The following is a 27,060-nucleotide window of genomic DNA, read 5'->3' on the forward strand; positions in this document are numbered from 1 at the left end:
TAACTCATGAAGGGAGTAGTTAAAAACAACACGCAGGAAATAAGCCTGCAGGATGTGTGGAGGGCTGTGCGGCAAATAAAACATCTGAGCTGCGTGGCCCCTTCCGCTAAAGGGCTTTTCATTCTCTATTTTTAGTTATAAATAATTAAATCACGGTCAATATCAGCTCCAGAGGTGTATTTACACGACCTTAATTGCCCTGGAGGGGAGCAGCAGAGAGAATTTACACAACTTGGAAGCTTTTCTGCAATGTTTGGAAAATATGGATCTTTTGTGTCGCTGCCCTTCAGTAAATATTCATTTTCCACACTGTGTCATTTTCGACTCTTTTCTCTGTTTTTGTTTGTCGTTTGTTTTTATTTGTGCTCATCCCAACGGAGCTTCTCCGTTCACTACGTCACGTGGACGCACCAATCACCGGGCCTGCTGTAATTATCTAGAAAGTGAGTTGCTTTTCTGATGCGGTGCCAGCAAAAACGTGAAGTCGCGTAATTGGCCGCGCAGCGGAGTCTCAGTTAAATGCCTCTCCAGCTGAAGTGACTCCCCCTCCCTCAGCACTACTGAGCTCTCCCATCCCATAACACTGCACGCAGAGAGCGCACTTTTGGACCCCTTTTAAACTTTCTATTTAACTTTTTGAAATCTTATTATTATTGTTAGTTTGAAACATGTTTTGGACACTGTCGTTGTGCGTAATCTTCGCCTTTGCCAGCGCTCCGGCAGATGCGCAAGCCTCCAGCCGGTTTGTTATCGGATGTCCTGCTCGGTGTGACAAGTCGATGTGTCCCCGGCTGCCAGCGGACTGCCAGGCGGGTCAAACCCTGGACGCCTGCAACTGCTGCCCGGTGTGCGCGTCCGGCGAGGGCGAATCATGCGGTGGCAGCGGGAAGCTCGGGGACCCGGTGTGCGGAGAGGGGCTGGAGTGCTCGGTCTCCGGCGGGGTGGCCTACACTGTCACGGTGAGGAGGAGAAGCAAGAGTGGCATTTGTGTGTGCAAAGCCACCGAGCCGGTTTGCGGAAGCGACGGGGTGTCCTACCGGAATATCTGCGAACTGAAGAGGGTCAGCCGGCGGGCGCAGAAGCTGCAGCAGCCACCTGTTCTTTTCATTCAGCGGGGAGCCTGCGGGAAAGGTAACGCTCAGGTTGTTTTAATGAGGACAGCAAGCCCCAAACAAACCGAGATGTTGATAAGATCTGGAAGAAAGATGAGTGATTACGAATGTCGTTGTATGAACAGCAATCATTCTATAAGTGGAGTACTGTTTGTTTAGTTAAAACCTTGTGAAACAAACATTTCACTGTGAGATAAACTGATCTACAAGACCTCACTGTTTAGCCGTTTTCCAGACTGACTGCAGTCTGTCTGGACATTTTCCTGCTTTGTTTGCCGTTTCACCTTCACAACTGGACGTTTGTGGTTTGAACTCCACGCACTTAGTGGCACACAATCCCCATGTGTTTGGGACAACAAGAGCCACCATTCAAGTGTGTTCCCCTCTTGTCTCTGCATTACAATTAGACACGAGCTTCCCTCCTGATGTAAAGCTCGACGTGAGCCTTTAGATTTTCTCGGCACACCCCAGCACTCACATGGCTAAAATCTCCTTGATTGTTTCTTCCATTCGGTTCATGCCACTGTAGCCTCCATTAGCCGAACAGAGAGTCTAATAAACAGCTGTGTGTGTGTGTGTGTGTCTGCACTTTATCAGAGAGCCGTGTGAGATGTATTTCACCCTAATCAGTGGAGCTCAGCAATAAACAGCCATCACTCATCGGTGCACAGCCAGCGAGTTTTAATCAGCAAGCCATTCGTCATCATTAATGCTGCGTGTGTGATATATCTTAAAACAACACATGAAGGTATTCAGGAATGAGAAACGGTCGTATTCATGCGCACAGGCTACAGGTGGTAAAGGCATTGGATCAGTCTCCAGTGCTTTTGTGTGTGTGTGTGCGCGCGCGCTGACGTCCTTCTGAAGTGTGCACCACGTGTGCGTGCGCAAACTTCCGAATGAAGAGGTTCAGCATGTGTTGCTTCAAAGACCTATAAGTTATACCTCAAAGATTTGGAAACTCACCCCCCTCCGTCCCCAACTCCTTCCTGTCTCTTACCTTATCCCTCTCAGTGTCTCACCCCCTCTCTGCGTTTCTCGTGTCACTCATAAATCACACTTAACAGTCACATAAAGGAATGCCTGACGCTGATTCAAAGCCATAATTCCTCCTCTGTTGAAGACAGTTTAAAACAGGCAGGAGACACCGAGGAAAACACAAAATTAGCAACCCATATTTTTGGGGAAAGGTTTACATGCACATCAAAAACCGTGTGGGCGCGGTAGTAGGCCAGACTGTATCACCACATTCTGTTTGTCAGTCATGTAAGCAGCTAAAATGGTTAAGTCATTCACAGGCAGCTAACCATGTCTGAAACAGAGCAAGACTGTGGCGAGTGCTATTGATTTTCCAAGGCTCCCAGGGAAAATTTCCATAGCTGCAATAAAACGAGTCACATTTCATTTGGCACATCAGACGTGCCTCTGACCAAGCTGTGAATAACAATAATATTTGTATAGCATTTGCAGGTTTCATATTATTGATATTGTATATATCTTTTATCTTAATCCATCATTAATTTATCACTATACAAGTACTTTCAGTACTTTAAGATAAATGCTTATGCTAATACTTTTATGCTTTTCTACAATTGTACCCTGCCAACTCGGCCCCATGTTAGGAAAACATATGCAGGCATGATGTCATTTCACAGTAAAGATGTTGATTATGGAAATTGTTCATTTTGGCAGGGAACATTAGGTCGAATATTGCCTCGACCCTGGGGTGGTATTTGTTTTAAATGTTTTAAAACTGTATGGTTTTGATGATAAAGTGATAAAGGAGAGGCTGACTGGAAAAATGTTGCAGGATAGAGAGGAGTCACCCCAAATCAACCATTTTCGACACATAGCTGCATTGAAGGGCTGCTGAAACAACCCAATAGGATGAATTCATGCAGAGGTTTCGGGGTGAATGTGCAGTTGATGTTTGTGTTTTTTAAATATTCTTTTTAGATTTGAATCCAACTGAAAACCCAGTAAAGTTGGGAGCTGTGGACTGTCAGTGCTCGCTGATGTTGCACTCTGTGACTCCAGCCTGTGACATGTGCTGAATGTGCACATTCTTCCCTGACTTCCCTCAGCCACTCATAATATTAAAAGATCATCTTTGGGCATCAGTGCTGCTCTGCTCGTCGGTCTCTCCTCTTGTTTCTTCTTGTCTGTTTTTCCTCATCTGTTCTCCTTCCTGTTCATGACGCTTGTTATTCTCCCGCTTGATATTTCTTTATTTCTCTTTCTGTGTGACCATCCTTGCTATCACATCAATGTCGTCTTCTATACTCCAACATTTCCAACAACAAAATATGAAATAGTATGAATTCTTATCTTACTATTATTCTACTGCTAAAACTGTCCCCTGGTGGTCAAATAGAAGAACAGCCACTGTGTTAGAGACTGACGGACACACACACATATACATCTGGCTCACTCACAGATGTGTGTGTGCTTATTTCTGGTCTTATTGTTTGATGCTGCCTCTGAGCGAAGGCCTGAATGGAAAAAACAAAAAACTTGTTTTGGCAAAAATAAAAATTAAAAATCAAAGCAAGCTTAGAAATGGAGAAATGAGGTTGGAGTTACTCACACGGTTGCACAGTGGGTCACCAAGAAAAGCAGATCCTCACCAAACTAAACGAGCAATGAAAAGTATTCAGCCAGAGTCAAATCAATAACTTACTGGGAATCATTTTGTTACAGCATTCACATAAATGTGACTGGCTGACACGATTCTCAAAGCTCCACATGAGCCTCAGTAGCTTAGTTCACACTGTAAAGCCGGTTAAGGCCAAAGAGGAAACAACAGGATTTGCATTTTATTTACTCACATACCAATTTCTCTGACAGTAACCACAGAAAAGCCTGCTTCCATTTCACACATTTTAGCACATAAGCCTGGTGGGCCTCAGTTCGCCCTCACAGCAGAGGATCAGTGTGAGGGAATGAGAGCGTTAGGGGCTGACCTTACTGTATTCACATCTAGTTCTCTCTAGTCGAGGGGAAAAGAAAAGGCTGCTTCCGCCTGCAGGCACCAATAAAACAGCGGGTACTGTGTATGGGAAAACTGAAAAAGAAAAGAAGCTGAGATCTTGAGCAGGAACCCTTGTGGTGAAGGTCAATGTGTGAGAGAGGGGAGGGGGTGATGGGTTGGAGAGAGATGATGAAGACTGCGGGTGTGTGAGTGTGTGTGTGTGAGAGAGAGAGATGGTGAGCAAAATTAATGCCTTTATGAATCCTTTTTTTTCCCCAAATGTTGTGTTTGCATGGTTTCTTCTCACTGAATACTTGATTTGACTCCAGAAACAATATTTTAGACATCTGATTATTGTTAACCGATGGTTGAATTTGTTACTATCTTTAATTAGCTGCCATTCTCCCATGATCAGCTCAATTCTTTACTCCCACTCAGACGGGGTTACATTTTCCACCATTTTATGTAAATTGAACAATTGGAACAATTAGTCAGGAGTGTTTATCTGCTGTTACCAGTGGTGGTGGAAGAAGAAGTCACATCTTTTGCTTAAGAAAAAATAGGAATATTAGGGTGTAAAACTACAATGTTACATATAAAAAAAACCTGTATTTGAAATAATGCTGAAATAAAAGTGCATGCATGGTATAAGCATCAAAAGATACTAAAAGTATTCATTATGCAGAGCAGCTTAATAGAAGCCCTGATGACATGGAGCTGATATGAAGTGATGTTCTTCTAATCTAGAGGTTACTGATCACTTTGCTACATTGTTTTTGTTTTATCAAGTTTGAAACCTCCAAGTGACTGACTGTAAACTCTTTAACTTTTTCATAAGCTTAAATAAACAATTAAAATGCAGCTGATGAACTGATTACAGTGTGTAAAACACACAATTACTGACAACCTGATGTCAACCATCCTATTTTAATGTTTTAGACAGTGTCTTAAAACCCTCTCGAGCACACAAGCTTTTCATGGATGATCCACATGTCGTCTTTTTATTTTATATTTACCGTCTGTTTTAGTGACATGAAGCACTTAATGACCATCGCTTTTAAAAGGTGCTACCGTATATGAAGAAATGTAGCTTTCTCGCTTAGTTTCGGGTCAAGCTAGCACATTTGTATCGACTGTAACTGAGCTATCTAGTTGTGCAGATATAATATGTGATAAGGTGTTGAAGGTGAGATACACCTTGAACAGTTTCCAGTGTCATGGTGACGTACAGCTGGAAGAAGATCTGCCTCCTGTTAACCTTTACTTGAAGCACTGACAGTGTGGAACATGAGCTCCTAAAGTGCGACTGTGCACTGGGAGCAGTTTAATTCTGTCATGGTGACCTACAGCTGGAAGCAAGTCTACCTTATGCATTCATAGTTGAAACATTTCTGTTTCTGTTCACGCAACGGAAGCCAATCATCTGCTTTCTATATGATGGTGTCTCGTGAAGTCAGTCCGCTTCGGTAGATGGAAGCATGTTGTAACACCAGTTTGTGGATTAGACGCTAATCAGAAAGTTTTGAATCCCGACTTTCTCCCCATCAGCGAGATTCCGAACTTCAAAGATCAGAATGAATTAGTATTTTTTTGGGATTTAGTGTGTGCCTCGTAAACTACCTCAAATCCACAACTGAAAGCCTCTCTAAGCTTGGTTAAGCGGTGCGATAATCTGTGACAGCATAAGTCAGGCAAGAAGGACTTGTTCGGGCTCTCTAATGTGACCAAGCTGTGCACTACATCTGATTCACCATTTCCCTTTTCTAACAAGTCGTCACCACTGGGCCTGTATGTCTGCTGTCATCACATTGTGTAGAAGTAGATTTCCTCATGTGTGTGGGGAGGCAGATCTCATCGTAACACGATGAAGTGGGAGAGGCTGCGAGTCTGTATGGACGATCCAGGAACAACATAAGTTCTGGACGCTGGGCCTGCACTCTCTTACTCTAATCCGATCAGAGCTGACCACGAACCCCTCAGGTGTGAAGCTAGCATGGGTAGAATGACTCTAACATTTCCATTACGTCTCTGCCTCGCTGTGGTGAGAAACTTGTGTGACATTTATCAGATTCAGTGATTTATTTGTAGCTTTAAAGTTCAACCTGCATAAAATATAAAAAATAAAGAAAAAAACTTTCTGAGTTTGGTGATCCAGCCCCATCAAGATGTTGGCATGATTGGCTTTTGGGCAAATGTCTTTACACAGATGTACTGACATGAAATTTGGTTCAGCTACCCAGAGGATAATCTGTGAATTATCTCCAAATCTACTTCATCGATGAGCACAAAATTTTGTGCAGATATTCATGGTGCCCAGAGGATGATCCGCTTGTGCCACCATGAGGCTGACATTTGTGGTTTGAGTGAAATGTCTCAACTGTTAGATGGGCTGTCAATAAATCAAAGACGTCAAGGAGCCAATTTCCCCCAGGGATCAATAAAGTATTCTGATTCTCCCCTCAGGATGAACTGAAATCACATACCTGCAAACTATTTGATATTTCTTTATCCATAAGTTAAACTGTTTAGTGCTAATTACCTAATTTAATAATTGGATGAAAATTTTAAATCACATTGTCACTTTAGCTCACATAGCGTAGCACTTGGCCCTGTTGATAGATAGATAGATACTGAGTGGAGCTGAGTGGAGCAGACAATTTTCCTCCTGCGGGCTGACAACTGTTTTCATACTATATAATTTAGCGCCATTCAGTACGGCAAGATGGTGCTCATTCCATGCTTGTGTTAGCTTAACTGCACCTAGAGCGGAAAATCTCTTTTTCTTTTCTTAACCCTTTGCTGCAATCAGCGATATCCCTGCGCTTGTGGGTGCCTTTTATTTTCACAAAATTTTGTCCTTGAGGATATTTAATGACTGAAAATTGTCCTTGTGAAACAAAATCCTTTAAGAGACGTGGCAAAATAAGGGCTTATGAATGGAAGGATGAAAAGCGCAGAAGCAAAGGTTTTGGGGAGTTTTGATTCATAGGTTTGGTTAGACTGTCTTCTGGCTAAGACTTAATTACCAGGTAAATCACTCAACATTTCCTGACTTGCCCAGGGATGCAGAGTTGGAGGGATGGATGATTCAGTGAATTTGGCAGTCCTCATGCATACACTGTCAGACAGTATATGTGTGTGTGTGTGTGTGTGTGTGTGTGTTTGTGTGTGAGAGTGAGAGACAGAGAGAGAGAGTGGTATACCTGTGAGGGCCATTCCTGACAAAAGACCTGCTGGTGGTTTAAATGTCAGCGTATACAATCAGCCACAGGGCAAGATAAGGGTAAAGGTCAAGGTTAAGTATTTATTTGCAAGGTTTATGGCCAAGGGTAAGTGTGTGTGTGTGTGTGTGTGTGTGTGTGTGTCTCAACCACAGATGAGCTGTCATCACTTCTTTTCCCCAATGTGTTATGACAAAAGGCTGTTTTATGAGTTGGTTTTCTATTCTCACACACACCTCTTACATCATGCTGTATTTAAGTGCATTTTTGTTTGTTTTAACTCGTCTGACATCCTACGTATGTGTGTGTCTGTGTGTTGTACTTCCAGCTCAGGACAACCCAGACAGCCCAAGACACAAATACAACTTCATTGCCGACGTGGTGGAGAGAATTGCACCGTCTGTGGTTCACATTGAACTTTACCGCAAGTAAGAGCCATGCACCTGTGTGTGTGTGTGTGTGTGTGATGGACTGAAATACATTAGAATTTACAGCCCACCTGTGCACTTAACCAAACCACACCAGATGGCAGAGCACCTCACTCTCCACTCCAGTCTTTCAACATCTTTTCTTCATCGTCTCAGCGACTTTTTTGCTCTTTTATCTTCGCTTCTCATCTTTCCTTGACACCTCAGTTCTTTGTCTGTGTCGTCTCCTTTTGGTCTGTCACTGTAGCTCATAAAGTGATGCTTTGAATGTCTGCAGCTCCCTTGATTTCCACGTTTCTGTCTTGTGCTCTCCCATCTTTCCTTCACTCAGATCTGTCTTGTCTTTTCACTGTTGCTACCTCAGTTTGATTTGAAAGCAGTTTTTCATTGAAGTTGTGCTGTATAATAATGTTGCAGTGTATTTATTTCCTTTATTTCCCCTGTTTTTGTGTATACTCATCTCTCCAGCCAACCTTTGAATACTTGCCTTCCTCCTCTTTTCATATTTACGTCCTGTCACAAAGTCTGTTCTGACAGATTTCAGATTTCACACACTCTAAAGCTTGTTTGCTTTCAACTTTCCAGTCTGTCGTTGCATCATGCAGCAGTTTTAGTGGCTTCTCACTTACTTTTTCTCAGATAAAAGACCTCAAAAGTGAATAGCACTTCTCTAATTCCCTCCTTCCCCCTCCCTCCATCATCTTCTTCCTTCACACAGGATGACCTATTCCAAGAGGGAGGTGGCGGTTGCCAGTGGTTCTGGCTTTGTTGTGTCAGAAGACGGCCAGATTGTGACCAATGCCCACGTTGTGGCCAATAAGCACCGGGTGAAAGTGGAGCTAAAGAGCGGTGGCTCCTATGATGCCAAAATCAAAGACGTGGACGAGAAATCCGACATCGCCCTCATAAAGATTGATGCACCGGTCAGTGAAAGTGTGAGACGGTCTTACGGCCAGAAAAATGACAAAATGTCAAAACTTAGTATATTACAGTATTATTTTGGTATTTCCAGTCCTTCTGTGAATCGAAGCTAATCGCTTCGTGGTGTGGTGTTGATCTTCTGATCTAATATTTTGTGGTCACGGTTATTTTCCAAAATTTCACACTGTTCCCTTATAAAAATTATATGCTGTCTCTCATTGAGATTTGGTTGTTTGAATTAAGATTGAATCACAGAAAGACACTAACTTGAGGAAATATTTCCTACTAAACTTCTTCTTTCTGTCATTTCTCCCTCTGTTAGCTAACAGTTTTGTTTTTTGGCTCTTGAGCCAAAGAATTACATTCACAAGTCACAAGGCGTGAGTGTCGACCAACATCAAGCTTTGATTTGACCATGCTTAGTTTCCAGCAATAATGTCTGAAAAAATAACATTGTTTGTCAAGAAGCCTCTAAATTCATTTGATGATATGGACGAATGTTGGTTTCATAATTGAAATTCTGTGTGTTGGAAGGAGAAAATCTGCAAAGGCACAAAGTTTTCTATGCTATCGGCCAGTAAAAGAAGATCAAAACCTGAACTGACTGTTTTGTAATTCTCCAGTTTAACTGTTGGGTAATTTGAAGATTGGGGGATTAAAGTCTGGCGTGGAAGTGTTCTAAATCTAATTCAAAGTGAAAGTGAAGTAAAGCGAGAATGCAGGTGCAACCAAATGGGTCTTTAAAAGACAGCTGGACGGCAGTCATTCCAGATCCTGTTAGTGTTGAGACACATCAGGCTGAGAATAAAACTGACAGATATTTCACAGCTTGTCTTGAGCAACACGCAGAGACAATCATTAATTACTGACAAAATCTGTGGCCAGTTAAAAGTCCACTTGGATATTTAAAGAAAAAGAGCTAAATGTGTTTCTACACTTTCTACACAAAACACGACGTGTTAGCTACAGTGTCAGTCTTGCTCTCTCCACGTTCCTGTCTGTCTGTGTTTATTTCTCTGTCTGCTGGACTAGAGGGATCCACATTACATGTTAATCACAGAGAACAGTCATGTGAAGGAATGTGTGGCGGTGATCCAGGGCCTGGAAATCATAGCAGAGCAGAGTGTATTATGGAGCTCACTCTCATGGCTGGGTGACACAGCTGAATAGATGTTCATGACAGCAGCACAAGGTGTACTACAAAGACCCCCAATTTTGAAAAGAGGCTGAAACATTCAGGTTTTGTTCGGCCCGACAATGTGAGTGAAGAGTGCGGAAAAGAGCAGTGACAGACGCTTTGTTTTTGTTCATCCTGTAATCAAAGCTGTTCCGTCTGTTGATGACAGGCAGCTCTTCATTCAGCGGCCTTTCTCGTGTTTGTTTGCATCACATGCTCAGTGCGCAGGAACGACTCCTATTTAACGTTATAGAAACATGAGACATATTTCATCATCCTGGTCAACAATAATACTCATCGTTGCATAACCTATGTTTATACAGAGCTGGCAGAAAGATCTTCTACCTTTTTGCGTAAATGTATTGGCAGCATTTCTCTGCGTAACTTGGCATAGTGGTAATCAGCAGGTGATCATATGACATCCAGGGTGTAATACTGATGGAAAACACACTTGACATTGTGAGTGCACTTGTTTTATAAACAATGTAAATCATTGTGTGAAGTCAGACTAATTGCCTCACCCAAGACGTGAGTCAGTGATGAAGCCCATAAGAGTTATTGTCACTTTGGAAAGGCAACATGATTTATATGCAACTGGTATTTCTACTAATGAGAGCAAGATGGCATGTTTGTGTGTGTGTGTGTGTAACATCCAAAATTATGGAATTCTGGCATAATAGGATCCCATCCATCCATCCCTCCATTTTCTATACTGCTTAGGGTCACGGGAGCTGGAGCCCATCTCAGCTGACTACGGGCGAGAGGCGGGGTTCACCCTGGACTGGTTGCCAGTCAATCGCAGGGCTGACACACAAAGACAGACAACCACACACTCTCACACTCATACCTAGAGGCAATGTAGAGTAGCCAATTAACCTAATGTGCATGTTTTTGGTATTGTGGGAGGAAGCCGGAGTACCCGGAGAAAACCCACACAGGCACAGGGAGAACATGCAAACTCCACATAGAAGGGCCCAGATAATAGGATCCCAATACTGGCATATTAACATACAGTTATCTTCAATACATCAATAAATAGGACTTTCAGCGTTTTACTCCTTTTTTCCCCTCATATTGATATTTGTGTGTGATGTCCTTATGGTCTAGCAGTTTTAGGTTGCTGACTGTGTAATCAAATTGCTCCTGGTTCAAGGCAATCCAGCTTCTCGGTCTGGTTGTTGAGGCATTTCATACAAAACCTCAGGTGCTAGAGGAAAAATTATGGGATCACCACTTGTCATTCAGCTTAATTCAACCTTTGTTTCAAGGCGGGGTATTTAAACTTGCCCACTGGTATGCTGTACTAGTGCCAACAAGCAAAGGAGCAGACCAGTTACTTTTGAGAAATACTATACACCAAGCCAATAGATTGTCTTTGGGATGGAGGATTGGTGTTTGAGCTGCATGCTGGCACAGACTACAGCTGACAACAGTCAACTGCTGGTCATATTGGGTGTAGGACTCAAACACACACTCCATGCCTGAAGCTTAAAGAGCTCCTATGTATTTGGGACCACAGAGACTCATTACTACTTCAGTTCATCAAAGCTAAGCACTTGATTTTTGTTTAAGAAACATGGTTATCCTGAGATCATGTCTCTGTTCACTTTGTTTGTGTTCTTGTGTCAGAAAGCTGTTAACATGCTGTCTGCTGGTGGATATATTCTTATATTCTATCTGGTTGTTCCAGTCATTTCTTGAAGTGGCAGAATTTTGTTTCCATTTGGTATTTGGAAGTGCATTGTGATGCTTTAATGCTCCTGCATGGCCTCCTGTCTTGGAAGCCTTGAGTTGAGGCCTGGACTGGGCTTGCCAGGTTTGAGTTGTGTGTTGATTTTTGGAAATGTAAGTGTGAATGTCTTAATGGCTCCTGCCAATCAAAAGATGCCTCATTTATCCTTCTTCTTCTCAAGACTTTATATTCTGGTTGGCATATATTTAAATTCAAAAGTTGTGAACTTGCTTTTCTATTCCAATTACTATGATTGCCTCTGTGATAAACTGAACCTCTGTTCCACGGGTTGCACTCATACTCTCTTCATGTCTCAAATGCCTTGTACATACTGATAGTCATGCACTGCTTATCAGCAATACATTCAAGCTGTGGATTCTTGTGAATCCAATGTGTGTATAACTAGCTGCCTGGTTTGATGTGCTGTAACTTGTTGCTGCTTATCAGTTGGATTGTTTGGTTTAGATACACTCATTTCATACTTATTACCCACCTAATTTGTTTAACAGTTAGTTCACGGTTCTGTATCTAATGTGTTTTTTGTTCTCCTGATCTTGAAGTTTACTTGCAAAGAAACCAAACGTCTTTGTGTACTTTACTGTTTTCACCAAAATAAGCCGGCTTTTCATCTGTTGCCATCATCCAATCAAAACTGTTGCACCCCAGATAATTTGGTTTATAACGAAATACGTGTAAAAAACGAAAGTCTCTTCTGAGCTTCTTTGTATTTTGTGCTACTTTCAAATGTTAGCAGGCTAACATAGTACATACCTTCATGTTGACTTTATCGTTGCTAACCTGTTAGCATTTAGCTCAAAGCACTGTTGTCCTACATAGTTAGGTCCATACATACTGGGACAAGTACATTTTTTGGCATTTGAAAATGAAACACAATGAAATGAAATCAAACACTCAACATATGAGCAAAGACTCAGACTTTCAGTTTTAATTCAAGGGGGTTGACAAAATTGTAGCATTAACCCTTTATAAATTACAGCCATTTTTCTACATTTTTCCCCACTTCATTTCGCTCACATCTTGAGTGTTTCATTTCAAATTCAATGTGGTGGTGTACAGAGGCCAAATACCAAAAAGACTTGCTTGTCCCAATCTACATGTACATAACTGTATAAATGTCTCTTGATTGAATGGTTTACTACTCCTTGCCAAACATCCATCCATCCATTTTCTATACCGCTTATCCGTCAGGGTAGCTCCTTGCAAAACATGTATCGCAAATTCTGTGTTAAACCAGTCTGTATCATCGTTGCACTCAAATCTCAAGAGCACTTGACAGGGCTGGTGATTCAGGCTGGGATCCAGGTTGGCGTCACATCCTGGGACCTGTTTCATATAAAATAAGCCTGGCTTATTTTGCTTAGTCTGACTCATTTTCCAGGTTGATTGCGTTCTTTATATCAGATGTGTTACTGTTTTTGGTAAATGGATGAATTCCGAATGTGTTCTTAATAAGTTGACTTCTTTTTAAGAGCAGTTAATCAAGGCGATTGGGGATGCCAAGGGTCTGCTATTTGTGATTTGTTATTGAACTGTCACTGAAGTTGTTGCCATTGTTCATTTATGTCATGTATGTTGTTCTTGGTTTGAAAAGTTTCTGCCAGTCAATTTTGGCCTCATGCTGGTGGGAAGTCTCTTAATCCATATGACATTTCTGAAGACCTACAGCCCAACAGTGTTGCAGCATTCTCCTCAACAACAGAGACAGATGGGAACTTCTTTTTAAAACAAAGAGTGAACCCAAAAACAACATTTCTTTGGGCTGTTTCTTTGTTTTAAATAATTCCTCATTTGACTAAGTAATCGTGGAGAATGCTGCAACACTGTTTGGCAGTGGTTCTTCAGAAATGTCATGAGGATTAAGAAACTGCACCTGGAGGATTGATTTGACCACCAGTATGAGGCCAAACTTGACTGGGGAGCAACAACAACCAACAATAACAAATCCCATGTGAGGGAGCCCTGGCTGCTGTGCATGATTTCCATCTGAGGCATACAACCTTAAGGCTGTAATTCTAGTAACCATGTAGCTTGAGCACGCTTTTTTCTTCTCTTCTGCTATTGTTGGATGAAGCGCTCTCCATGTCTTCAGGATAAATGGTGAAAATTGATCGTTAATTGAACACTAAATGCTTTTTGGCCCTTAAACATGACAGTGACATTCATTTTTTAAATCACAGAGTGAAGCATTCTCTTCAATTACCCGTCAGTTTTTCTGCGACGGACTCTCTGAACCCTTTTCAAGAACCTGCTTGCTCAGAGCTTGCTTATGCGTTTTTACTTTTTCATTTTTCATTAACATTTTGCCCAGCTGTTTTGTTGTCTTGCATATTTCTATGTTGAATCTCATTCATCATGTGTGTTTTCTTCTGAGACATTTTGTTCTCAGTTTTGATTATTAACCTTGACTTTGTGGATCAAATAATGTGCGTGTGACTAAGAGAGTTAATACAGGGCAAAATTAGAGGACGACTGAGCTGTAATGAGAGGGAAGGAGGGCGAGCAAAGTTGTCATTTTGGATTATATTTAAAAGGGAAAACATAGTCATCAAAACCTACAGCTACAGAGCATTACATTTTGGAACCTAATGAGTAATATATAAATTCCAGCTTTGAGATATTCTTCTTTAATTTAGGACAGATTACTGAAGGTATAGATAACAGAGTGCTGTGACCAATAAAATTTGGATTGCAAGTCAGTCTTCATGAGCAATTTTAAATGCCAGTTGTCTTTTAGTGTCTCAGACTCTAAGATCTATGAAATATATAGAATGTGGAGTAATTAAATTAGCTGGAGGTGCATTCTGTTTTTTTGTTTGTTTGTTTTTTTGCTTTAGGATTTGTGCAGGTCAGAGTCGAGTCCTCATTTTTATGGCTTAAATCTGACCAAGTGTCAAGTGTCACTTAAACATTTCTGATAGCTACTAGACCTGCAGCATCAAGTGCAAGAGAGCAATTAATGACAAAGATGTCCCTCATTGCTTCTTACACATGAGATCCACAGATCAATATAAGAGAAATGGAGGCCGTAGGGTCGACATGACAGCAACAATATGAAAACTCACCAGAACTTACAAGCATAAACAAAACAACAAAGTGAAAACACAAATTTCTCATTATTTTAAAACTCTTTACAGATTAGATTTTTTTGTATTCTGAGAAACTTCCTTGTCCACAAGCAAGTATTGGGCTGAATATGTCACTTTATTCTCTCTCATTCCCATCTGGCTTTGTTCGCTGCCCCTTACAATTCCTCATGGACTTGTCTCTGTTAAATAAAAGCTGATTGTTCCTCTAATAATCACTAAGCAATTGTCCTAGTTTATGAGTGAGAAAGTATAAAGTCGAGTTTTCCCTGAGTGTAATGACTTGCTTCTCTCCTTTTTTCTCTTCCATTTTCTTTGTGAAATTGGAGTTTATTGGTAGCAAGGCCCAGTCCGTTCCTGGGGCTGTGGTCTACCCGTCAGCTCTGGGGAATACATTAGTCTGTCTACAGCAGCTGGAACTTCAGAGGAGTAAGGGAAGGGGGGAAATACTGCACTCACTTGTTCCTGTGTAGGGACTATGGGGAGAATGAGAAAGCAAGAGGGATAGAGAAAGAGAGAGCGATGTGGTCAAGACCTGGAAAATGGATCCATATGTCTGGAGGACTATGTGAGCTAATAGGTTAATGAGTGCACTGTGTGATGTGGCAACGGCACAGTGAAGATAGAACTCATCATGGTTCATGTTTAAAAGTCCTCTCATTAACCTCACTCTCTCACTCAGAACTTGGACGCAGTCACATTCACTTGGAAGTTCAGATTTACCTGCAAGGACTCCCTCTTGGTTTGAAAGCTCATTGACTTGGAAGGATATTTATTTAACCATCTTGACCCCACAGACTTGGAGGCAACCATACTATGGTTGGACTGACCATACTATACTTGGACTGACTTCAAAACACACAAATGTAATTTGCAGGGAATTTCCCATATCATTCCAGATCATTTTTTACTGCATGACCTGTGTGGTCATTAACGTTGGGTGTGTGTGCTTTATACAGCATATGCAGCTGAAGGCAGTGAGCACTTTTATCCTTGGCTTTGTTCACACTGCAGCTCAAACATTATTTCACTGAACTTACTGGGGTAGAGCTGACCATTTGTTAAACCCGTCCCATAAATTGTTATTATCAAATCATAGCTTCACAAATGTTATGTAGGCATAGCAGGACTGTCAAGCTTTGGATTTTTCTTCAAAGCCAAAAGCTGTGTTAAGAATGGATTAATCTGTGTCTTCATGTTCTCTACTGTAAACTCAAACTTTATCAAGTCCAGCTGAATAGCTCACAAAGTTCATTATTAGAGCTAACTTTGCATTAGCTTCAAGGCCAAGTATTGTCATTAGCCAACAAAATTATTTTATTGAGAAAAAGCTCACTAATGTTCACTAGTTCACTGACGTTAGCAGCTCTGTCCCGTTTGTTCTTACATTTCGGAAAATTTGCGCATCAGTAGTTGCATTTAGTCCGTAAAGCATAAACCCCGACTCTGTGTTGCTTACGTATTTCTCTGATCACCATCCAAGCAGGGAATGTCAGAACAATGTAACATTTTATAAAATATATATAATTGAGGGCGGCATGGTGGTGCAGTGGTTAGCACTGTCGCCTCATAGCAAGAGGGTTCCAGGTTCGAATCCCGGTCTGGGCCCTTCTATGTGGAGTTTGCATGTTCTCCCTGTGCCTGTGTGGGTTTTCTCCGGGTACTCAGGCTTCCTCCCACAATACCAAAAACATACACATTAGGTTAACTGGCTACTCTACATTGTCCCTAGGTGTGAGTGTGAGAGTGTGTGGTTGTCTGTCTTTGTGTGTTGGCCCTGCGATTGACTGGCGACCAGTCCAGGGTGAACCCCGCCTCTTGCCCGTAGTCAGCTGGGATAGGCTTCAGCCCCGCGCGACGCTGACGGATAAGCGGTATAGAAAATGGATGGATGGATGGATATATAATTGAACGTTTTCTCATACAGTGCTGTCCCATTAACATTAAGGCTAACTTTACTCTGCAGTGCAAGAACAAGCTGATTTTTCATTTCCGTGCTGACTTTTCCCTGAGAACATGCACCTTAGCGTGATATCATATATGCAGCCTTCAAGTTCATATTTAAGAGCCTTTTAGGGATCTTATTTTTTTTTTTTTTAAAAAATCTCTCTTAATTCTCTGAAATCCAGAACTCGTTGTTTCAGAAAGTACCGCAAATTTGACTTGTTAACCTGCCACTGTTATCGTTGCGAGCTGATTATGTGTCACGCTTGGATGGAAAGTTTCCTATTTCTATACTCCGCACCAGATGTGGTGGAAAGATAAGTTGCCCCAAAAATAATGAAATCCCACTGAAACTGTTGGATGTAATTCCAATAAATGGGCCATTAACCCAATCCTCATGCTAAAATCTGCTTTACAAGGGTTGCAGCATGGCAGAGAAAACTGGCCTCATGTTTCCCATATGGTCCCCTAAAACAATGGCTCTGTTTGTCTCTGTGTTACCCATCTCCTAGTATTAAGAGCCTCAAAACCGTTCTCTCTGGGAAATTTGCCTGGTGCTGGTTTGGACTGGGCTATTATTGGAATATGTACATGTGTGAGTCTGTGTTTATGCGCGGAAAGGAAAGAGAAGGAATGTCGTCTCCGTGTCGTCACGTGTTCTTGCATTTATCTTTATCTGTTTATCAGCAACAGTGGGTAGGCTAAATGTTTCCCCAGGAAGCAAAAGATGTCCCTAATGAATAGTACTGACAGACAAAAGCAAGCTCGCAATTAATTATTCATGTGTGTGTGCGTGCACGCGTACTGTGCACAGGGATGGGTTTAAGACAGCTCACCGCAGGGAAGTGGAGGACACACTCCATTGCCAGTGGAAAGACGCTGCATGTCGTCCTTCAGAGAGAGACAGAGGGGAAATGAATCACATCCTTCTCTCCTCCTGACCCAACCTCTCTCCTTCGCCTCTTGTCCCTGGAACCCAAATGGTTCCCATGCTTGAGGATGCAATCGGGTCGGAAAAGAGCCAAAGAAAATACACACACACACACACACACACACACACACACACACGCACACACACTTTTGCCCTGCTGGGTTCTGATGCACTTTGTCTTGGCCTACTTTTTGGCTGTGTGATTGTTTTCCACGCCCACTGAACAGACAGCAGCCTTTTCCAGAACTGTTTCAGCTTACCAGTCAGTGAAGTTATTTTAGATATGGATGAGGCATGATAGCGAAGTTTTAAACAGTTAATCAGAAGGTTCATAACCAACAGGATCAAAACAGTCTTTGACTTTCTCTTTTTTCCAACTGATAAAGATGGGGCTACTGCATCTTTGCCTACGCAGTACTATGACAACAGATAGCTATTTTGAAGGGGGGGTTGGGAGGGGACTGTTGTCAGGAGGGCTACTGTACTTCAGTCCAATTTGGAAGTATTTGTACTTCAGTTGCAGATGTTACATGTATTTGTAAGTGATATAAACATAGTTATCTGTCAACGCATTTTCAACAAATTTTCAAACCATGCAGATAGTTTTATTTTATTTGGCCAGGTTTTGTGATGCTCCTCCGAAATCTAATCCACTCTGTTCATGGTGAAGTGAGTTTTTCTGTGATTCTCTCAGCAGTTACATTTACAAGTAAATCAGTAGCGATGTGTCTTTTCTGAAACATAAACCACAGAATTCATGATGAACAGTTTTAATGGCTCTAGAAACTGCCTCTATGAAAACTTGATAGTGTGTTCTGATTATCCAAAGTGTGTTCTGCCATTTACTCTTTAGCCAATTGTTCATTTTTATTATCTAATTACTCATTTATTACAAGTGTCATACGCCACAGTTTGGGTGTAGGCACTAGGAAAGTGCAACGCATACAGACAGGGCTCTAACCCTCTAGTTCTTCAACGTGACATCCAGAGACCCATTGAGCTTCTTGAGGAGATTCCCCTGTGCTCCCCCAGCCACATAAAGGATAGTCTAGACTACAATATAACTCTGCTAGACATATAAAACCTATAGGAATTAGAACTACCGTCACGTTCACTCTTGTCACTATTATCTCTTTTCCTGACAGTCAGTGGATAAACATCCATCTATTTTCTAAACCTCTTTTGCTGTTCAAGGTCAGGGCTGGAGCAGCAAGACGTGGGGTAAACACCAAAATGGTTGCCAGTCATCACAGAGCAAAGTAAAACATATATAAATAAAAGTCTGACCTAATGCATTAGGTAAAAGAGAGGTTTGGTTCATATACTTTGGGCAGTCGTCCTGAAGCAAACAAACACATAAGACCTCATCTCCTCTCATCATTGTGATTTTGGAGTTCAAAGTTTTGTGGTGTCTAGCCAGAGCTGAGACGCCCTCAAGTTCTCTGAGCTCTCATGCAAAACTACACAGAGTGGAACTTAAACACGCAACTCGGAGACATATGTTTGCTCTCATGCAGACTACAAACCTTCCAAAAAACATATGGAAACCATAGCGGTTTCTGTCCTGGTGTCAGCTAGGATATGGTTTAGCCAATGTGACATGAACATGCTGATATTACCTACAGTACGAGGAAGTGCTCAGTAGAGCAAAGGCCTCCTTTATAGGAGCAGCATTCACATACATATGTTTTTTATTTCTCGGTCTACCAAACATGCACAAACAGGCACCCATGAACACATAAATGAGCCACTTGCGCACCATATGAGCATCCAGACTCACAGACAAACACACAAACACTTGCGTCCCCTGCCTGATCTTCTGATCCTCTGACTCGATGTTATGTTTAAGCAAGCTGAGTCCTGCCCCATTTTTTATCGGCATTAGCACAAACCCCGAGGGCACCGGTTCAGATGTCGGCAGTAAAAACCCTGTACATCGGTGCACTTAAGAATTTTGCAATGTAGGACCTATGAAAGTATGTTCTCTGCTTTGAAGTCAGCTATATGAAATGAAGAGGAGATCTAAAGTGACTGCAGTGGAGTTGGAGTTCAGGTCATGTGCTGACCTAACCAAAGCAGCTTCTGTGTCTGAATGTGTGTCTTTGGAAGTGGCCTGGCTGTATATCTAAGCAGCGCCAGGTGTCGGGGTCTTAATTTACAGACTCAGAGTTTGTGAGTGTTCATGCCGAGGAAACCTACTTACTGTGTGTGTGTGTAGAAGTACACATGTGTCTCAGACTGTGTCATGTGTCTCAAACTATTAAACCACAGTCCATCCCAGCTTGACTGGAGTTAAAGTTTGCACCTGGGCCCCAGTAGTCATAAAACGGCAATTAGCATAATGGCTTTTAAATGAGCCTCCAAACGAGCAAGGCTGTAACATTAAACAATGACACATCTCTATAGCAACTCTGCTGCTATTTTCAAAGCGATATGTTTGCTTGTCTGCCAGCTTATCTGTCCCCTTCGCTGTGGCATCCTCAGTGACCTGAGTGTGACAAAATCTGTTCATATGTAGGAATCACAACAGCTCAACATGGAACAAAAGAAATCCCTAATTTTTCACACGCAAATCTTTGGCCCAGTCCAACAAATCTTTCTGCTCCTCCCTAGTTTAATCTGATGACCCACTTCGCTCTCTTATCTTAAAAACTCAAGAGGTTGGAAAACGCGTTTTTTTTTTTAAACTTCGAGAAAGAGAAATGTTTGGCATCCTTCTGATGTTCAGTGGCAACAATGTGAGGTGATGAAGTGGCCTCCTGCCTAGCACAACAAAAAGCTTTTATTTTCAGAATGCAGACGCTATCTTCACAGACCGTGTAGTATTCACAAAGTCTTTTTGGGTCATAAGCTGGTTTCTGCATGCATCAGCGCAGTATCACACAAAGCTATGCTAGACTCATTTGTGTCAGATTCTCAGACTCTCTTCCTGTGGTTTGTGGTGTTTGTTGTTCCACTCTTTCACCTTGCCTCCTTCCTTTAAAGTGTGGCTATAGTGTCTTTGGGTGAAGTGCCAGTGCGTCGTAATCTTCATCTGAAATAGCAGAGTGAGTCACTTGGGTGGTCAGGAGAGGCGGACTCACATGGCGAGATGAATTTCCACAAGTCATTCCAGGTTGCTGACTGCTCACGATTAGTAAGTGATATGTAAGCTCGGGGTCTTTCGGAAAAGTTTGGCGGTGTGTGTGTGTGTGTGTGTGTGTTCACTGTTTGCTCACCCCTCTCACCTAGGCTCTGTTTGGTTGCATTCTCTGCACATGAATGCGTTGTCATTTGTGTGCGAGCTCTACAAGCAGCCAAAACACATTTATTAAACTCTTTAAGAACACATTACGTTTAACTGCAATCAAGCTGGAAAACAAAGCTGTTCCGCAACATTTCAGCGACACAAGGTTTTCACTCGTTAGCAACAGTCACCACGACGCCACCAGTATCACTAACTGTTATCGTAATCACGGTGACCAGCAGTGGCCATTAGTCCTGAATGTCTTGGCAGTGACTTACATCCACCTGACGTCCTCTCTCTCTCTCTCAGCTGTGTGCTTCCTCTCTCCATCTGGTTATACTCTTATCTCACATGGAGTGTGAAGGGAGAGGGGGCAGCGGGGAGGGTGATTATACAGATCGCTACTCCTGTGTCAGGTATACATGCCAAATGCATGTTTCCTGGTTTATGTACACGCTTCTTCAGTCTGCGTGTGTGTGCCATGTCTCCTTTTGACATCAATGCGATATTAAAATAAAGCTGCGTAAAAACACTTGTGTTAGTCGTTTGTGTATCTGTGTGCCGGTGAGGTGGAGGGTTGGGTTGAAAGGTTCTCTTCCTCGGTTACTGGCTATCACTATTTTTGTCATCTTCTAATAATAACTTCACCTCATTTTCAGCGAACACGAAGAATCAAAAGTGTGCCTTAAATGTTTTCCCACAATCCGGTTAAATTTAAGAGTTTATGAATCAGATGTCTGCTGTGGGTTCATGTTGTTTTACTTAATGACTGGGAATAATACGGTTTGCGATGTGCGGGTTCGGCATACTTCACATAGGTGCTTTTGTTTGTGCCAACTTGTGTCGCTGTCTCGGTTACCTTGCAGCTTCCTCTGGCTCCTATTTATAACCCTGGGTAAACAAAATGGATAGCACAGGACGAGCACATGGGACAGGTCCTTTCCTTTTTCTAAAATAGTGCTCTCATGCCGTCAGGACTTTGGGTACAGACTCAGCGTGACGTGGCGGCGCGTGGGCTTTGACCGCGGGCTGCCCAGCAGAGATGATTTTATTCAGAAAAGGAAACTTGTCACTGCTCATGGATAAATATATCCTCTCTGTCTGCAGAAACAAGCTCTCAGTAGCCTGGTTTCCAATGCCCAGTGTAACAGGGCTAACCAGAGCTTAAGGTAGTTATTATTTACTATATATCAGCCAGTTTTCCAGCATCTGTGGTCTGTTGGCCCACGCTCACCATTAGGATTGATTCGTCAGCCGGGATACGCTTTCAGTCCAACAGCTAGGCTTTTGATCTTGAAATTTTGAGTGGAGTTGTGTGGTGTAAATGTCACTGCTGTGGAAAGGGAGTAATTGTTTTTGTGTGAGAGAATAGCCAGGCCGGACTGAGTGGGTTGTGTTTTGAAGACTTGTGGTTTTTCTGTAATTATTTTCGTACAGTCCACTCATAAAGCACATGACCATGAGAAGGCCTTAAAGCTCAATGGGGTAATCGCGGTAGTAGCAACACTGAGTTTGTGATTTTCTTTTAGTGCCCTCCTCATTAGAAATGTTGAAGTTTGTGTGGACAGTTTAATGGTGACCGAAACACATTAATACTATATGAATTTCCTGTAAAACAGATTAACAATATGGTTAAAAAAAACACAAAAGCATGCAGAATATATCCAAATAAAACCCCCTCATTTCTCTGATCCTAAGAGTCCAAGTAAGAGCTCTATGATGCATGTAGAGAGAGCAGCCTCCCTCTGTGTGCGTGTGTGCATAATAATTAAAACAAAATACTGACACCTGACATGCCAGCTCTTACTATCTTATATATGAAGAGTTCATTTGGCAAAACAGATAAAAGGCATTCTTTAAATGAACAAACCAACCCCAGTTTGATTGATATTCCCTTGAGTGCACCATTAAAAACAAACGTGATTTAGGAAAATAAATCATAGCAGGAATATGTGTATTTGCAAATGAACTCTGATGGCTGTAATATCAGGATTCAGACCTCTTGTCAGTTGCAAGTGTAAAAAGGAGCCAGGAGAGGAGCTTTTCCACTAATGCACCCTTCATCTCTTAGGAGCAGCCTCTCAATATTAATAATGGATTTTGGCTCTGAGAAAATCTTTGAAAGGCTCCTGTAATGAGATGGTTTTCTTTTACACGTTACCACTTTCCTTGCAAAGACACTTTTCCTATTAATAATGCTGTGCCTTTTGCTTTCATTCATGTATTTGTATAAATTGTTCATTTTATGCATTTGTCCCCACTTCCTGGTCTTCGTGATGGTTTTATCCTGCAAATGATGAATCCTTTTTTTTTCCAGTAACTTTGGCCTCGACTAATATGAACAGTCTGTCCTTTTGTGTTTCTCGCTTGCAGACCAAGCTTCCTGTGATGTTGCTGGGCCGCTCATCAGACCTGAGACCAGGGGAGTTTGTGGTTGCCATCGGCAGCCCGTTTTCCCTCCAGAATACAGTTACTACAGGAATCGTCAGCACCACTCAGCGAGGGGGCAGAGAGCTGGGCCTTCGCAACTCCGACATGGACTACATCCAGACTGACGCCATCATAAATGTAAGAGAATTAAGATGCATTATCATTAGCATACACTTTGTTTTTCTCATAAACCAAAAAATAGTAAGTGATGTATCTTTCTGGTTTACAGTACGGCAACTCAGGAGGGCCTCTGATAAATCTAGTAAGCCATTTTTATTTGGGTGTCAGACACAACTCATTTTTATATTCCCATGACATGTTTAAATTCATCTGAAAATTTACAGTTGTTTCTTACTGGGCTCTAAGTTGAGGTTTGCTTTTTCAGGATGGTGAGGTGATTGGGATCAACACGTTGAAAGTGACGGCTGGCATCTCCTTTGCCATACCATCGGACAAAATTCGCCAGTTCCTGGCAGAATCCTACGACAGGCAGTCCAGAGGTATGAGCTCTTACTGACATAACTTGTTATGTTTTCATTTTAGTGCTTCTCTTCAGTCACCAAGACAAACTGTAGGAGGCAAGTTTTGAAAACTGTCTGCAAGAGTTGCACCAGGATCCCATGTGCACATCTAGTAAAAGAGAATATAATTCAGTAGGCTGTTTCTGTGGTTGTTTTTCATTTGGTGTGCTCTCTTGAGATATATTGACCAGCTTTGTGAATCCATACCAAACAGTGCCCAATAGGATTTTTCCATTTCAAGTAAACAACAAAATAAAGAACGAAATGCCAGAACATGTCAGGGTGTTTTTTTTATATTACTGCTTTTCATCTTTTACCTCTCCAAAATGCTCGCCAAAAATATTTATGTGTTGCTGTCAACATAGCTTCTTGATTTGATTTGTCTGCATGATGAAATAACTAAAAAAAAAAAAAAAAAACGTCTAAGATGGAGTATGTAGATGTGCACTGATCTTCCTACGGCACACATATACAATCTGCTGTCTGGACAAATGTAATATTTCACTCACATACAGAAAAAGCAATATCCTTGAGGATTTTTATGTTTTGAAGGTCAGCTAACACATAAAACTCATAAAACTAAGAGCCCAGTCTGTTGCAGACGAGAGGATGAACGATTGTATTTGTATTGTGTTGTCCATCAACAGGGAGAGCAGCTGCTAAGAAGAAGTACATTGGTGTGAGGATGATGACTCTCACTCCAGCGTAAGTCGCACACTTTATGTTAGCACTGAAATAGCACCAGCAATATGTAAAATTCTTGTTTTCATTACGTTTGGACAACATAAAAGTTGCAGATTTATATTTTTTGTTTGGTGTTAGATAAAAATGTCACTTGATTACTAAATTCTGTCCCCTTTTCTACCTCCAGGCTGGCCAAAGAGCTGAAGACTCGACTCCGTGACTTCCCTGACATAACTTCGGGGGCTTACGTTATGGAGGTTATCGCAAAAACACCCGCTGCAATGTAAGAAAGATATTTTGCCCATGTGGCTCCAAAGCATGGCCTCAGGTGAAACTAACTTGGCTGTGACATGGTGGTTTTCAGTGAGGTGCAAATGAAAATGTGTCCAACTCTTTCTCAGCTATGGGATATTGTCTTTGGCACTTCATGCTACACACATGGACTTGATTCACATGAGACTCTCGTCACTCTCCCAACAGCTCCTGCTCCCCCTCCCTCTCAGGGCAAACAGACAGCATATTTAATTTCCTTTCTTTGTTGTACTTCTCTCCTCTGACTGTCAAGTGCACGCAAACACACACACAAAGCCTCCTACACAGCTGTCTTTGCAGAACGTAAATTCATGGCTCACTCCAGCATGCCTGGAGTGCCTGGCCCTCTAAAATATCCCCCTCCTCCCACAATTGCAGCCCACTCCAATCAGCCACAACTCCAGCAGAGTAGGGCTCGGGAGACGCTGAGGTCAGCTATTTCCTTCAAACCTCATGCAGGGAGGTTACTGGCTGCGCTGTGGTTTTCCTGCGCCTGTTCACCCAGCCCACTGCGGAGCGGTGTCCCTTACGAGGCCTCGTCAGAGTTTACTCATTGCTTAAATCACCCTTCTTTTTGCGTAACAACATTTCTGTGGTTCCTTTTACATACAGTGTTATTTTCCAGGCTGCACTTATCATGCGTTTGATCTCACTTTGTTTTGTTTGTTTATGGCCTCTGGAGATCTTGACTTTTGCTGTATGTAACCATCCATTTGTTGTGTTGGAGGTGTTAGAGCAGCTGAGCGTAATGAGGGGAATACTGGGCTGCAGATGTGTTAATGGATGCTGTTGCGAGGGAAGGTGCGGTGGTTCTGTGTTTACATGTGGCTGTGATTAAACAGCTGTGTCTGAGAGTCAGCTTTTGATATCACTGTTGATTGCTGTCTTGGTCTATTGTGATTTCAGGTTTACTAGATTGCTTTTTGTTTTGTTTTGTTTTTTTAATGGGTGTTTTTAATGCTCTGTGCTCCCGCCTCGCTGTGCTATCATTTCATCGTGATCGCTCCATTACTAAACTTCAGCCAAGAGATGTTACACTGATTCATATTGCGCTCACAGACCTGAGCAAAGTACGTTAAAAAGTAAGTTCAATATGTTTGGAGACAGCACTAGAAACACATGAGGATGACTTGGTTTGATCACATGAGTGGTGAGTCCTTACATCTGCCATTAAATTAACCTGCTTAATCTTTAACTTTTAACATTTGTTGTTGTTTTTTGTGCAGTTTTTTGCTTGTATTGGAGAGTATACAGTGTAGGACTGATGGGAAATCAGGATAAAGAGTGATCAGTGGATTTAAAATTGTGACATTTTGATCTCATGGTCAACACAGTAATCATGGACTAAATAATTCTCAATAATGGTATTATTGTAAAACTACTGGAAAACTTGTCGGGAAAATGCTCTCACTTTGTTTATAGTGTGTTTTGTCTCTTTTTTGGAGTATGAATTATGCTCATGTAGGGAGGAGGGAGATTCTGTAACCCTAACTTTTAAAGGTCTACTTTAAAAGAACAATTTGACACAATGAATTGTGAAAAGGCAACCAAGTGAACTGATTTTAAAAAAATCCACAAGGCCTGTGTCAGAATATCCTATCACTGTACTAAGATAATCACTCAACATACAGCATTTATGAAGCCCTCAATCAGTCACCTCTTCTTTTTCTCGCCTCCAGTGGTGGACTCAAAGAGCATGACGTCATCATCTCAATCAATGGACAAAGGATCTCATCAGCGAATGATGTCAGTGCCGCCATCAAGTGGGACGGCAACTTGAGTATAGTTGTGCGCCGTGGAAATGAGGACGCCATCCTCACAGTTGTGCCCGTGGAGATCGACCCTTGACCCTCCAGAAATCACACTTCAGGAGGTGAAGCTAAACTTAACTCAACGCCAGTGGACCTTATATTGGAGACAGGCTTCTACTGACACGCCCTCTCCCTGTGGCCAATGAGGCCAGTGATGCCACACATCCAGGAAAATTCTGGCTTTGCCTTGAAAGGAATGACTGTAAAGATGCTTTAAAAACAGTGCTGTACTTCTATGTGTGTTTTCACTTTCAGTCTTTAATGCTTTGCTCAATGCTACTACTGTTTGGTCACAAACATAAGAGTCTGGTTATTGGCATATTGTTGTTATTTGCTTTCTCTTGTTTTGTGTCTTTTTTTAATATTGACTTTTGTTCAGTCAAGTCTTCCACTGCAATTTTAAGCAATTTAGAGACTCGCTGAGCAAATCTGAATTGTATAATTGTTGTTTTCTAAACTTCTTTTTTAAAGTACTGTAGAATGTTTGTGTTGGTTATGTGATGTACACTGAGAAGAAAATAAAAGGTTTACCTTC

The 27,060-nt window shown here is 41.9% G+C and overlaps 1 protein-coding gene across 1 annotated transcript; it reads left to right on the forward strand.

Annotated features, from left to right (window-relative positions):
- The first annotated feature begins 451 nt into the window (after nucleotides 1-451).
- Nucleotides 452-27,060, forward strand: LOC124065790 (serine protease HTRA1A-like). Its single transcript, XM_046401564.1, has 9 exons — nucleotides 452-1,131; nucleotides 7,633-7,732; nucleotides 8,451-8,655; nucleotides 23,141-23,335; nucleotides 23,427-23,459; nucleotides 23,583-23,697; nucleotides 24,366-24,423; nucleotides 24,590-24,685; nucleotides 26,394-27,060. Exons 1-9 carry the CDS (start codon nucleotides 669-671, stop codon nucleotides 26,560-26,562), a joined length of 1,434 nt encoding a protein of 477 aa, XP_046257520.1. The 5' UTR covers nucleotides 452-668; the 3' UTR covers nucleotides 26,563-27,060.

The sequence above is a fragment of the Scatophagus argus genome, chromosome 10 (assembly GCF_020382885.2).
Source record: "Scatophagus argus isolate fScaArg1 chromosome 10, fScaArg1.pri, whole genome shotgun sequence".
Taxonomy (NCBI): domain Eukaryota; kingdom Metazoa; phylum Chordata; class Actinopteri; family Scatophagidae; genus Scatophagus; species Scatophagus argus.

What these genes read in the sequence shown, in the direction of transcription:
- LOC124065790 (XM_046401564.1), top strand. Translation starts at nt 669, where the DNA reads ATGTTTTGGACACTGTCGTTGTGCGTAATCTTCGCCTTTGCCAGCGCT. An exon ending in TCATAAAGATTGATGCACCG is followed by an intron (nt 8,656 to 23,140) that starts GTCAGTGAAAGT and finishes TCTCGCTTGCAG; the next exon opens with ACCAAGCTTCCTGTGATGTT. An exon ending in AGACTGACGCCATCATAAAT is followed by an intron (nt 23,336 to 23,426) that starts GTAAGAGAATTA and finishes TCTGGTTTACAG; the next exon opens with TACGGCAACTCAGGAGGGCC.